Below are 12,418 nucleotides of genomic sequence, written 5' to 3'. Positions count from 1 at the left end.
TTACAATTTCCAGCTTTCAACATAAGTGAAAAGGTTTTTTTTTCTCAAGCTATTACTATGAAAATGTATGATGCATTTAGGACACTCAAGACAAAAATACTCAATGTCTAAACATTGAGGGTATGACTAGATGGTTCTCTGAACTTTTGAAATATTGCTGGGCCCCTCCCTAACAAAACTACATTAGGTATATAAAAATCTTGGTTTTTTTGCAAGTTTATTTTTATTTATTTATTTTGAGCGAGAGAACACAGGAGAGGGGCAGAGAGAGAGAGGGAGAGAGAATCCCAAGCAGGCTCCAAGCTATCAGCACGGAGCCTGAGGCGGGGCTCAATCCCACGAACCAGGAGATCATAACCTGAGCTGAAACCCAGAGCTGGATGTTTAACCAACTGAGCCACCCAGGTACCCCAGGAATATAAGAATCTTAAATATGAATGAGCAATTCAGAAGTTACAATGAAAGGTGATTTCTCACTCCAGTTCTTTGAGGAAAATTCCCAACAGTGACATTAAGTGACATTCTCCATGGTCACGAACTACCTTACCTCACGAGCTACCGGGGAACAATGCTCAGTGTATGGCTTGAATGGGCTATCACCACCTGAACACCCCAAAGCCACAAAGACCCTCACCTTGATGTTTTGCAAACAAACAAAACAATCAGGAATCAAACCAAATGGCACTCAGTAGAAAGATTTTAATTATTAGTATAACAACGTTCCCTAGAAAAAGGGAACTTTCATATTCAAGATACTGAAAATGTTTTGGTTTTTTTTTTTAATCTTGGTTAGACTTAGTATTATCAAAAGACAGGTGTCAGTTTAGAAGCCATTTCTTAAATGTAAATCAAAAATTAGTTTGTAACAGAGCCAAAGAAGCCATTACAAGCTGCTATATAAATAGGCATTTAATGATTTTTCCAATGTTACATTATTGATCTAACAGGCCCTTTGTTTCCACTGAAATGAATAAGTAATTTGTTTAAGTTAACACTAATAGGATTTGCAGCACATTAGCTATCCTAGGTCTCTCTCATCATCAGAATTACTACTATAAAAAACAGATTTTTACACTTTCAATGAAACTGCATAATTTTAGACATCACGGCAAAAGACCAGAGACATTATAAATATCCATCCCATGCAAAAAGGCATTTTAAAAAAAATTTTTTAAACGTTTTTTTTATTTATTTTTGAGAGAGAGAGAGACAGAATACAAGCAGGGGAGGGGCAGAGAGAGAGGGAGACAAAGAATCCGAAGCAGGCTCCAGGCTTTGAGCTATTAGCACAGAGCCCCACACGGGGCTCAAACTCAGGAGCTGTGAGATCATGACCTGAGCTGAAGTCAGATGCTTAACCGACTGAGCCACCCAGGTGGTCCAGCAAAAAGGCATTTCCAAGTCATGATACTTTGACTATCATTTACCCAGCTCACTAAACATTTACTCTCAGCACTAAAAACACCACGGTGAGCAAGAGGTCTGGTTCCTGCTCTCAAAGAGTTTACAGTTCGCCAGGGAAGATAATCAAACAAGGTATATCCATGAAGGATGCCAGGCTGCACAGAAATGGGGCCCAGAGAAGGAGACATCCAGAGAAATGGATGTTTAAGCCGACATGAGGCAGGAAATGGGACATAGCCAAGCTCTGGAGGAAAAGGATGGTAAAGAGGTGGCTTGTGGCAAAGAAACTTATGGTCATAGGCACAGCATGTGCAAATGGCCAGGTATTTCTGTTAAGTGTTGTCCTCTGTGTAAGAGCCTACAATGGAAACTGAGACTTTACTAGTAAAGCTGCATCTCTTGAGACACAATAGTCACCTACTTCAGGTAGGAGGAAAAAGGTAAAAAGGTCACAATTTCATCTTGGCCTCTTCCCCATGTTACCCACTCAAACACACGTTTCTACTCATGCCACGGTGCGTTCCGGGCACTGGAGAAGGAGTCAGTGGGGAACGAGGCGGACTCAATACTGCCCTCAGGGAAGCAACACACAAAACCAATCAAATGATGTGCCTCCGGAGCAACGTGATTCTGAAATGCAGTTCCCAGATGTCAGGTATCGCCGAATGAAATAGTGAGCTCGAAAGCTACCGTTGGAGGCATATTGCGATCGTAAGCAAGGGAGCAAGCATTACTAGACGTCAAACATGGTACCACAGGAACGTCACAAGAAGCTGTGATACCGCACACACATAAACAAGGAGTCTGCTCGTGTGTGCAAGCAAATACCACCAGCTGGTGCTGTACACATCTCACGGCACGTTCACACACTCTCATTTTTACTGTTCGCAGCAAGGGAGGCCAAGCAGATATGGGAATAATCACCTAGCATTTGTCAAGCACCGCTGGTGGAGTGCCAGGCCCCCCACTAATGTCCGTGACCTCGCTTCACAAAGTACCCGTCACCGAATTCACCTCTCAGATGAGGAGCCCATGGCTTGGAGAGTTCACATAACCTGCCCAAAGACACACAGCCGACGAGCGGTGGGGCGAGGGTAGGCCCCGGGGCAGTCTGCATCTCCTCTACCCCACCGTGTGGCTTCAGTGTCACACAAGTATGCGCTGTGAGGGAGGTGAAGGGTGATGCTGGGCCAAGGAGGTGTGGCTAGACTTCCAGCCAAAAGTTCTAGTTCTGTGTCCTTGCAGCCGCAAGAAAGTCTTGTCACACTCTCGATCTCAGAGTCCCTTTCCCCTCCCCGAAGTTATCTTTGCCTCTCTAATAATCAGTCCCTCTGGGGGCCATCTCAAAGGCCTTTCTAAGGATCGCAGGAGAATGAATCACAGAAATAAGCAAACACCAAAACATTTAACAAGCAACATCATTCAAACCCTGTATCCAACACTATTCTCGGTGTCACATGCTCCTGAAGGACATTTCACACTGAAATCCACTACCAAGTAATCGTCATACACGTTCAAAGCTGTGCCAAGCTTCATGTACATCATCTCCTGTAATCTTCACAATAATCCCAATAAATTCATACTGTCATCCTCACTTTAGAGAGATAAGCAGAAGCTTGTCAAGGTTAAAGAACTTGCCCAAGGTCATACAACTACAGGTAGGGCAGCAGTGTGATTCCAGAGTCTAAGCTCTTCACTGCAATGTAACCTATATTCCTGCAGTGGTCATATAATTAAGAAGAAACACCAAAATACTCTGATCTGAATGGGCATACTTGTGGAAGTTTTCATATATAGTTACTCATTTAGTTACCTTATCAGAATTATATAGTTTCAGTACGTGGTACCTTGTTAAATAAACAAAAGTTTAATTAGACATATCACTTTAGGGGAGCTTGGGTGGCTCAGGCGGTTGAGAGTCAGACTCGATTTCAGCTCAGGTCATGATCTCACGGTCGTGGGATCGAGCCCCGCGTCAGGCTCTGTGCTGCTGAGCATGGAACCTGCCTAAGATTCTCTCTCTCTCTCCCTCTGCCCCTCTGCCACTCACACAAGCACTCTCTCTCTCAAAGTAAATAAATAAACATTAAAAAAAAAAGACAGAACACTTTAAAATTCCACACCGCTTACATTATTAAGCACCAGGGAAACTTGAAATCTATTTGAGGAAGCAGCTGTTTAACAACACATATTTTATCAATAACTTTCAATCCTAAGGAAATACATTTTCAGATGGTTAAGAGCAAAATTATTTAGGATCCAGTAAGAGATGTGGTGTTCCATCTTTTACTGTTCTATTTTGAAAGCAAATAAAACATCTTCCAGTGTGTTTGTAAAACAAGTATTCGAGACAAGTTTAATGAAATGAATAGATGACAAAAACATAAATAAATGGAAACAGTACAGAGATGAACAATGGATACAGGTATCACTTTTTGATGCTCCCCATTCTGCTCAATTTGCTACTTTTAATTCTCAAAGCCAATCTGCAACTCGTTTTAAAAAAGTGCAACGCGAGGGGAACAGAAAGGAGGCAATCTACACGTGATACTGACTGATTACCCCCTTTATTTTAGACACAGCTCTAAACAAACCAGGCAGCAATGCTTGTGAATCAGAGGACTGAAGCCACCGCATAAAGAGGGCAAGCTTGCATTTTCATTCATATACAAAACCTCTACCCCAAGCACTCACCAATCTGTACTTGTTCGGGCTGGCTGAGAGAGACAAACGCTGATGTGTCATCAATCCAGGATATCTGAATGTTACCTGTAACAGCGAAATAAAAGTAAAGGGAACATGTGACCCTTCAGATCACTACCAGACTTCATTTGCATGTCTGATATATTTCAGAATGTGTTAATTTTTTAAAATTTTTCCCCTAGTTTTCCTTTTTAATATTTATTTATTTTAGAGAGAGAGAGAGAATGAGCAGGGGAGGGGCAGAGAGAGAGAGGGAGACACAGAATCTGAAGCAGGCTCCAGGCTCTGAGCCGTCAGCACAGAGCCCAATGTGGGAGTCGAACCCACAGACCGTGAGATCATGACCTGAGCCGAAGTCAGACGCTTAACCGCCTGAGCCACCCAAGCGCCCCTGTTTTCATTTTAATTAAAAAAACAAATGACTTGTGTGATACTGGACAGATAATCTCTCTGCATCTCTGTCCTCGTCAGATGATGACGATGGCACTTACTGCATTAAGCATTTCAGGAGAGGCATAAGCTTTGAAAATTACAACTGGAAAACACAAAAGGAATCCAAGTAGCAAGAAGTGAGAAAAACTCAACGTTGATCTCAAGGCCAGGTAAAGCAAACAGGTAGCAGGTAGACGAGGACCAAAGAAAAGAAGGTGTCAGAGAGAGGAAACCAAGACAGACTAACGGAGGCAAGAAAAACCCGAGAGGGGCAGAAAGCAGTCTAGCGAAACCAAGTGATGTTCACATGAAGAGAGACAGACCTTCCAGAAAGGCTAACCACCTGCAGACAGACAGAAGGCACGAGGGCGCTGGGGAGAAGGAAGGACAGGCGTGGGGGGGCAGGAGCTCGAGAAAACTGAAGGGCAAGCAGAGGCCTAATTATCCTGCTACTGCTCTCCTCCAAAAGACACGCAAGACTGGAATTATTAAAACTGGGTAAACATCACCGGAATTTAGTAGTGAAAAAAAATGTTTTTAATTCCTGCTGAAATTTTCAAAGGCTACAAATGCTTGCAAACTCATTGTCATAGGACAAAAACTCACTTCCTGTTGCACAGCAAGGTACCATAATGACTTCCTCAATGACTAAAGTCCCTTCTCTACTGTGTGTGTTTTAGATAAATAATAATAGTCAACATTTATTTAGTTGCTGTAGGCCACAAACTATGCTAAATGCCTTCCACGAATTAGCTCATTTAGTCCTCGTGAAATGCTGAATACAGTAAGTGGCATCATCAGCATCTCCGGTGAGGACACAGACACACAGAGAGATTATCTGTCCAGTATCACACAACTCATTTGTTTTTTAAGTAAAACGAAAACAGGGGCGCTTGGATGGTTCAGTCAAGTTAAGTGTCTGATTTAGGCTCAGGTCATGATGTCACAGTTCATGGGTTCCAGCCCCACATCAGACTCCAAGATGGTAGTGCAAAACCTGCTTGGGATTCTCTCTCACCTTCTCTCTGCCCCACTCCCACCCAGGCTTTTTTGCTCTCTCAAAATAAATAAACTTAAAAAGAAAAAAACTGAGGGGCACCTGGGTGGCTCGGTTGGTTGAGCGTCCAACTCTTGATTTCGGCTCAGGTCATGATCTCAGGGTTGATGGGTTCAAGCCCCGCATTGGGCTCTGCACTGACAGCGTGGAGCCTGCTTGGGATTCTCTCTCTCCCTTTCTCTCTGTCCTTCCCCTGCTTGTGCTCTCTCTCTCAAATACATAAATACACTTTTAAAAAAATGTTAAAAAAAAAGAAAACAAAATTCTCCCCTGAGCCTTCTACTTAATTTACCCAATTAAAGGTTGACTAAATAGGGTAAGCACTTCGCAATTCGAGAAAGAACGGCAACAATATCAAAAGCTCTCAAAACAAATTAGCCATGAAATTCAATTGCATTTCCAGATCTGTATTTAAATTAACAAGCAAGACCAGAATTTCAGACGTCATTGAGATGGCTGCAAAGACTGGGAAACATACCTTGTTTCGCTTACGTTTCTAAAAGTTAAGTCTGTAAAGTGTTTTGCTTATAAAATCTAATACATATATGCTTATTTTAGGAAATACAGAAAAGCATAAAGAAGCCTATCTCACAGTCAGCGATGGGGCGCCTGGGTCGCTCAGTCAGGTGAGCGTCTGACTCTCGATTTCAACCCAGGTCATGATCCCAGGGTCGTGGGATCGAGCCCTGTGTTGGACCCCCACTCTGAGCGTGGAGCCTCCTTAAGATCCTCTCTCTCTCCATGAGCCCCGTTTCGGGTAAGCTCGATCCCTGCTTGGGGCAAGAAACATGAGCCCTGACTTTGTCTCTCTCTCTGTCTCTCTGTCCCTCATGGGATTCTCTCTCTGCCCCTTGCTCACTTGTGCCCTCTCTCTCTCTCAAAAAAAAAAAAAAAAGATTCTTTCTCTCCCTCTGCCCCTCCCTGCTCCTGCTCGCACTTTCTCTGTCTAAAAAAATTAAAAAAAAAAAACTCAAAATAGTCAGTGGTAATAGCATGAAGCTTCCTTTCAGTCTGATTTCTATACAAAGTGTTAACAAAAAAAGTTATATAGGAATCCTACTTTGTACCTGCTTTTTACACGAAATGTTAAAATATAAACACTTTACCATCTTTTAATAAACTCTTCAGATATTTTTTAAATGGCTACATTTTAGAGGATATTAGCCCAGTGAAAAGGTACATAAACATTAATGGACAGTCTTAGTATTGGCCATTTAGATTTCGTGCTGCCTTTACCTAAAATTTCAAAAGAGAAGAGCTTAAATATTTCACTGGTTAAAGAGGAACTGCTGAAGACTTCAGAAGGGTCATTATAAACCCTCATCAGAAGACTGTTCGATTCCACCTATCACCTGACCTGATAAAACGGTGCCCTACCGCCCTCATAACTCCTATCTCGGTCCTCTTAAACATCTGTGCTCATGTGCTTGGACTATTCAGTGTCAAGCCGTGACTTGCCCTTACGAAACAGACGTTCTCTCTGAATTTAATCTTAAACATGATTTATCCTCTGCCTAGATTTATTTTCCATGGTCAGCACTAAGGGCAGTCACAGTAATAGTATCCTGCTTTCCGTGGATTAATAATAGCACTCTATTGTGGGGCGCTATTAAAAGTTCCTCAGGTCACATTAGCACAAAAATAGCAATATATCAAACCCTGAAATACTCCATGAGTGCGACTAAACTCTTGCAGAGCAATACTCTTTCACGTCCGAGCTGAAGCTGTCATATACCTGTGGCCACCTGCACAGACCAAAAACATAGCAAAATCCTAAAAGTACATATGTACTTGTGATTTACTTACCAAAGGCACTAAAAAGCTGGTAAAGGTCGCTGGTTTTCCATTCTTTGGGGAATGTCACATGGAGAACATGATCGCGTTTTGGTTGCACTAGGAGACAAGTTTTGGATAAAAGGTTGACAGCTGAAAAGTGAATGATATACCAGTGGTTCTTTAAAGGAACTGCCTCCAAGCTAACTTGAGGAATTGCTGTGAAGGACTCATGATTACCAAACAACTCCTAAAAGTATTCTTTGGAACGGCAGCACTCTGTCATCTCACCCTTGACTCGGGCTCTGATACTTTATTGAACCCACAACAATTTGAATCCTGACAATTCTATGCAGACCACAGGAACTCATGAAGTTCCCATGAAAATTATTTAAAGGGGAAAAATAAAAGGCTACTCTATTCAAGATATTTCACTAAGTGTTTAACTTTCTCCTTTTAATCTAGTTGTCTGCATGTGTAGGTAACGCACCGTCCACATTCAGTGGGCTGAGTTTAAGCAGAGGTAGTCCTAGGACTGAACCGCTCTGGCTACTCGTGGCTATAAACCGGGAATGAGGGCACTGAGGTGGCAGAATTCTTGTGACAAGAGTACACCGAAACAGAATTCCGATATGGAATGCAACACCTATGTCCTCTGATCATCACCACAAGGACTGTTACCATCAGTTACAGTTCTCCCACATCTATATCCAATGGCAGGGATTGAGGCCCATAAACCAAGGTTAGAAAGACAGCAATGGAGGGGTGCCTGGGGGGCTCAGCTGGTTAAGTGGCCGGCTTCAGCTCAGGTCATGATCTTGCAGTTCGTGAGTTCGAGCCCCACATCGGGCTCTGTGCTGACACCTCGGAGCCTGGAACCTGCTTCAGATTCTGTGTCTCCCTCTGTCTCTGCCCCTCCCCTGCTAGCGCTTTGTCTCTCTCTGTGTCTCTCAAAAATAAATAAATGTTAAAAAATTAAAAAAAAAAAAAAAGAAAGCGATGGAAAAGAAAAGTGGGAAGGTGAGGAGGATGAAGTAGAAAACTGATCTGAAGCAGCAGTAACCATCTCCCTAAAGGACTGGACTTCCAAGGTTTTCAATGAAAAAGGAAAATGAAAAAAAAAAACAAAAAAACCCTACCCAACCAAAAAATATACATACTCAAGTAACTGGAAAATAGAGAACTTATGGTTAGTAACACAGCTAACACATCTCAAAATTTATCATGTGCGCTTATGGGAAATGATGAATTTAGAGTTCTGAGTGAAAACGAAATAATGAAGAGAAGATATACATTTTTCAACATTCAATTCATGCATAAACTGGAAAATATAACTCAAGAGATGAGTTAATCAAGACCCAAGGGTACCATTACGTTAAGCATAGTATTCATATCCACCACAAAATCACTGCCTATTTTTAAGTAAATAAAGCTCTTTCTTCAGTCGTACTTTTCCTGTTATCCCTTCCAGACCACACACTTACATGTGCAGATGCAAAGAGAAAATACAAATTCACTTACAGTCTGGTCCTTCCAAGTTGAGATAGGGGATATCCATGACTCTCATAAGAAATAACCTACAAAAAGAAAAGAAAAACAGGTAATGGGCTAATTTCTACTGAAAACCCGACATAGGCATCTATTAAATTCTTAAGTAGACACTTCTTAAATATATTACTCCATTTCTAAAATCATTTTAAAAAGCTCTTACAATTCACCTCAAAGATTTTTCTCTAGGACTAAATATTAATCATAAATAGAAAAAAAAAAAAAAACAACCAACCACCAACCTGTGGCATCCCTCCACCTACAACAGTTCCTGGCATTCAGCAGCTGTTCAATAAATATTAGCTACACGGACGAAATTAGTGACCAGAGAGTCAAAAGAAAGTCCTCTGCAGGTCTGCTTGTTAGTTGAGAGAAACTGAGAGAAAACAAGTATCGGAGAATGCTAACAATCTTACCGACTTCTGAACAACTGTCCCTACAAATTATAAAGGGAACTCTTATGACTGGTGTTTGGAGAACTGAGAATGACAGCAAATATGTCTTTTCTTTTTTTTTACTGAAACAGAAAGTCACTGGACGAATACCAATACCAATCTTATTGGGTGAATTGCACAGTCTGAAATAAGTGACCATCTTAGAAGCTCATGCCATTACTGTCATTTAAAACATATTAAAAGCACAAAGCGAAACAATCTGTGGTAAAGAAAGCAATCACATTGATATAAAACGTAGAACAGGCATTTTATGTATACTTTCCGAAACAGATACAAAGGCACTCAAAAAAGCATATTTGTATCTTACAACTCTCTGTAATGCATTTAATTTTTTTATTTGCAAGATTATGGACAAAATATCAGGCATTCCGTTGTTTGTAAGATGATTTTAATAAGCTTTGCTTAGATGACAATACATGGTATGTTTCTGGTGGAGACTGCATTATACAGCAAATTAAAAAGGCAATCCAAGAGCCCAACAAGCAATTAGTTTGGCTTCACTGACCCACAATTAAGGCATATTATTCAGGCATTCAAACGCCAAGCAGGGCATGATCTAGTTTACAAATGGAACCATCAGTATAAATAACACTGTTTGGTTAATGCCAGAAAAAACAAAGCCATGGTACTCTGTGGTTTAAGAACTTGTTGCCTGGCCTACAATTTAATAACCCAAATCCTATGGCTAAGAAACCAATTTTATTTTTAGTTCACTAATTTAGGCTCAAGCATATACTATTCTGGCTCTGGGGGCCGTTTTTGGTTTTGGTTTTTTTAGTTTTTATTTATTTATTTTGAGAGAGAGAGAGAACGTGAGCAGGGGAGGGGCAGAGACAGAGACAGAGACAGAGAGAGAGAGGGAATCCCAAGCAGTCTCTGCACTGTCAGCATGGAGCCTGATGCGGGGCTTGAACTCACAAACCATGAGATCATGACCTCAGCCAAAGACAGACACTTAACCAACTGAGCCCCCCAGGCGCCCTTGGGAGCCTTTTACCCAATTCAATCAACACTACCTGGGACCCCAGAAGACACTATCGCACAGAGCACCCGTCACAAAGGAGTCTGTCACTGACGGCAGCTATTACTACTACTGCCGACCAGAACCTATGAAGTTACTCCTGGGTGAGAAGGCTCAATATATTTATGCTTCATAAAGTTTTCAATTTTCCATTTAGTAAATTTAGAGATAGTCCCCGATTCTAAAAACCAAATTAAAAAAAAAAAAAACTTAATTTAAAAGTTAATGCAACATAGCAAGCACCATAAAAATAATTTAAAATGTTTACTCTAATTTCAACAGAAGAATAAAAGCTTGAATCAACATGTTCATTGCTACACAAACACCCCAAAAATCAAAAGTGACCTTAAGGTTCAATAATACACTGGGCTGTCAGTAAATAATAGCTCATGTTCTCTAACAGCATTAAATGATCCAAATTAACAATGAAAATTTTTTGCTTAATGTTTATTTATTTTTGAGAGAGCGAGGGCGTGAGTAGGGGAAGGGCAGAGACAGGGGGAGACACAGAATCTGAAGCAGGCTCCAGGCTCTGAGCTGTCAGTACAGAGCCCGACGCGGGGCTCAAACCCACCAATGGCGAGACCGCGACCTGAGCCGAGGTCAGACGCTTAACTGACTGAGCGACCCAGGTGCCCCACTATTACTTTTCAAACTTAAAAAATAAACTAAAGGCTAGCAGAACTGGGAGGCCCAGGGGAAATAACTAGAGACTGCCAGAGACACCTGACTGAAAATGCCACTTAGATCAATCTTGTGCCCCATCTTACCCATCGTGGAGAGAGGAATATAAAGTAAAATCACATGTCTGAGTCTGAAATTGCTTGATTTCTTTTTTAAAGTATCATTTTGTTTCTAAAATCATGCGACCTCACTAACACACTGAGAAAATCAACGGTGCTATGAATTGCAACAAGAATTATACTTAAAAAGGAGACTTCCCCAATCCCTCTCACCACCTAAATGTTTCAAACCCTTTTTTGAAAGGTATCTTCCGTCACCCAACATACAGGCTATTTGTTCTCTCATATTTCCTCTGACTGAAATAAATAAAAATCTGTTCTTGGCAAAAAGACTCCACAAAGATTTTTTTTTTTAAGTTAGTTAATTCCACACTATCTTGTTTGCTTGCTCAACACTTTCACTAAATAGAAACCCCTTTCAAATACATTATTAATAGCGCTTCTCACTCTTCCCCGATGCCTCCGTGTCTGGGCTTTAGAGAGAAATGAATAGCCCTAAACCCTGGAAGAACACGCAAACCAAGTGCGCGTGTGACTTGGCCAACTGCAACTCTGGAGAAAGCTGTGTCATTGGGAAACCGACCCTAAAAGCGTAGCTGAGCGTCGGTGGAACTGAACCAAAGTCAACTCCCCGGTGGCCCCCCCACCTCTGTGTGCCAGGCTGTCTGCAAGCCACCGCTCTGGTCACATCCCTGCCCTTTTGAAGTAAAAAATTACAACATTTGATTGTACGCTTGCCTCATACAAACTGGCTGTCAAAAGGCCTGAAATGATGTGACCAAAGACCTCACACGGGGGTCATCTGCTTGACAGTGTTCATTCTAACACACGAGACAATGCACTGGGCAGGCAGAAACGCCGGTAAATACGCTCAGGAGTGTTCCTTGGCCGTGAACTGTGCTGAACAATGCTCTTGCCGAAGGCCTTCAGAATCTGCGGGTGTCAAAGACATTTGGACCAACACTTGCACAACATGGTATTTCTATTTTCGAGAAGATTCAAGATGGCTGTAATTGAGTACAGACATGACAGGGCAGAAGTCCTGCCACATCCCCGCAAGCTTTCTGATGAAATATTATTTTAGCACCTACCCTCTAAAAGGGCTGACGCTACTAACTCCATCAAAGGTTAAAATTAAAACTCCTATTTGGTACAATCGCCAATTTTATACCAAGATTCTATTCTAAGAAACCGTAAACTCAAGTTCACATTCTAGATGCCGCGAAACAAAGTTTACCCTTGTGGGCGTCTGTCAGATTTTTAGTGTTCTCCAGTGATTCAT

General features: G+C 41.6%; 1 protein-coding gene across 1 annotated transcript in view; it reads right to left on the bottom strand.

Annotated features, from left to right (window-relative positions):
* The window catches only part of PARN (poly(A)-specific ribonuclease), a 167,071-nt gene that overhangs the window by 96,651 nt on the left and 58,002 nt on the right, over nucleotides 1-12,418 (bottom strand). Inside the window, exons 19-21 of the mRNA XM_047087376.1 lie at nucleotides 8,891-8,946; nucleotides 7,403-7,489; nucleotides 4,099-4,173 (exon numbers count right to left, since the gene is read on the bottom strand). Coding sequence (XP_046943332.1) covers nucleotides 4,099-4,173; nucleotides 7,403-7,489; nucleotides 8,891-8,946 — 218 coding nt within the window. The remainder of the gene's footprint in view (nucleotides 1-4,098; nucleotides 4,174-7,402; nucleotides 7,490-8,890; nucleotides 8,947-12,418) is intronic.

This window comes from Lynx rufus, unplaced genomic scaffold (assembly GCF_022079265.1).
Source record: "Lynx rufus isolate CCGP_SWC_20201006 ecotype Redwood Valley unplaced genomic scaffold, mLynRuf1.p SCAF_23, whole genome shotgun sequence".
In the NCBI taxonomy this organism is placed as follows: Eukaryota; Metazoa; Chordata; class Mammalia; order Carnivora; family Felidae; genus Lynx; species Lynx rufus.
The sequence above is the reverse complement of the archived record's forward strand: the minus strand, read 5'-3'. Positions and strand labels throughout refer to the sequence as shown.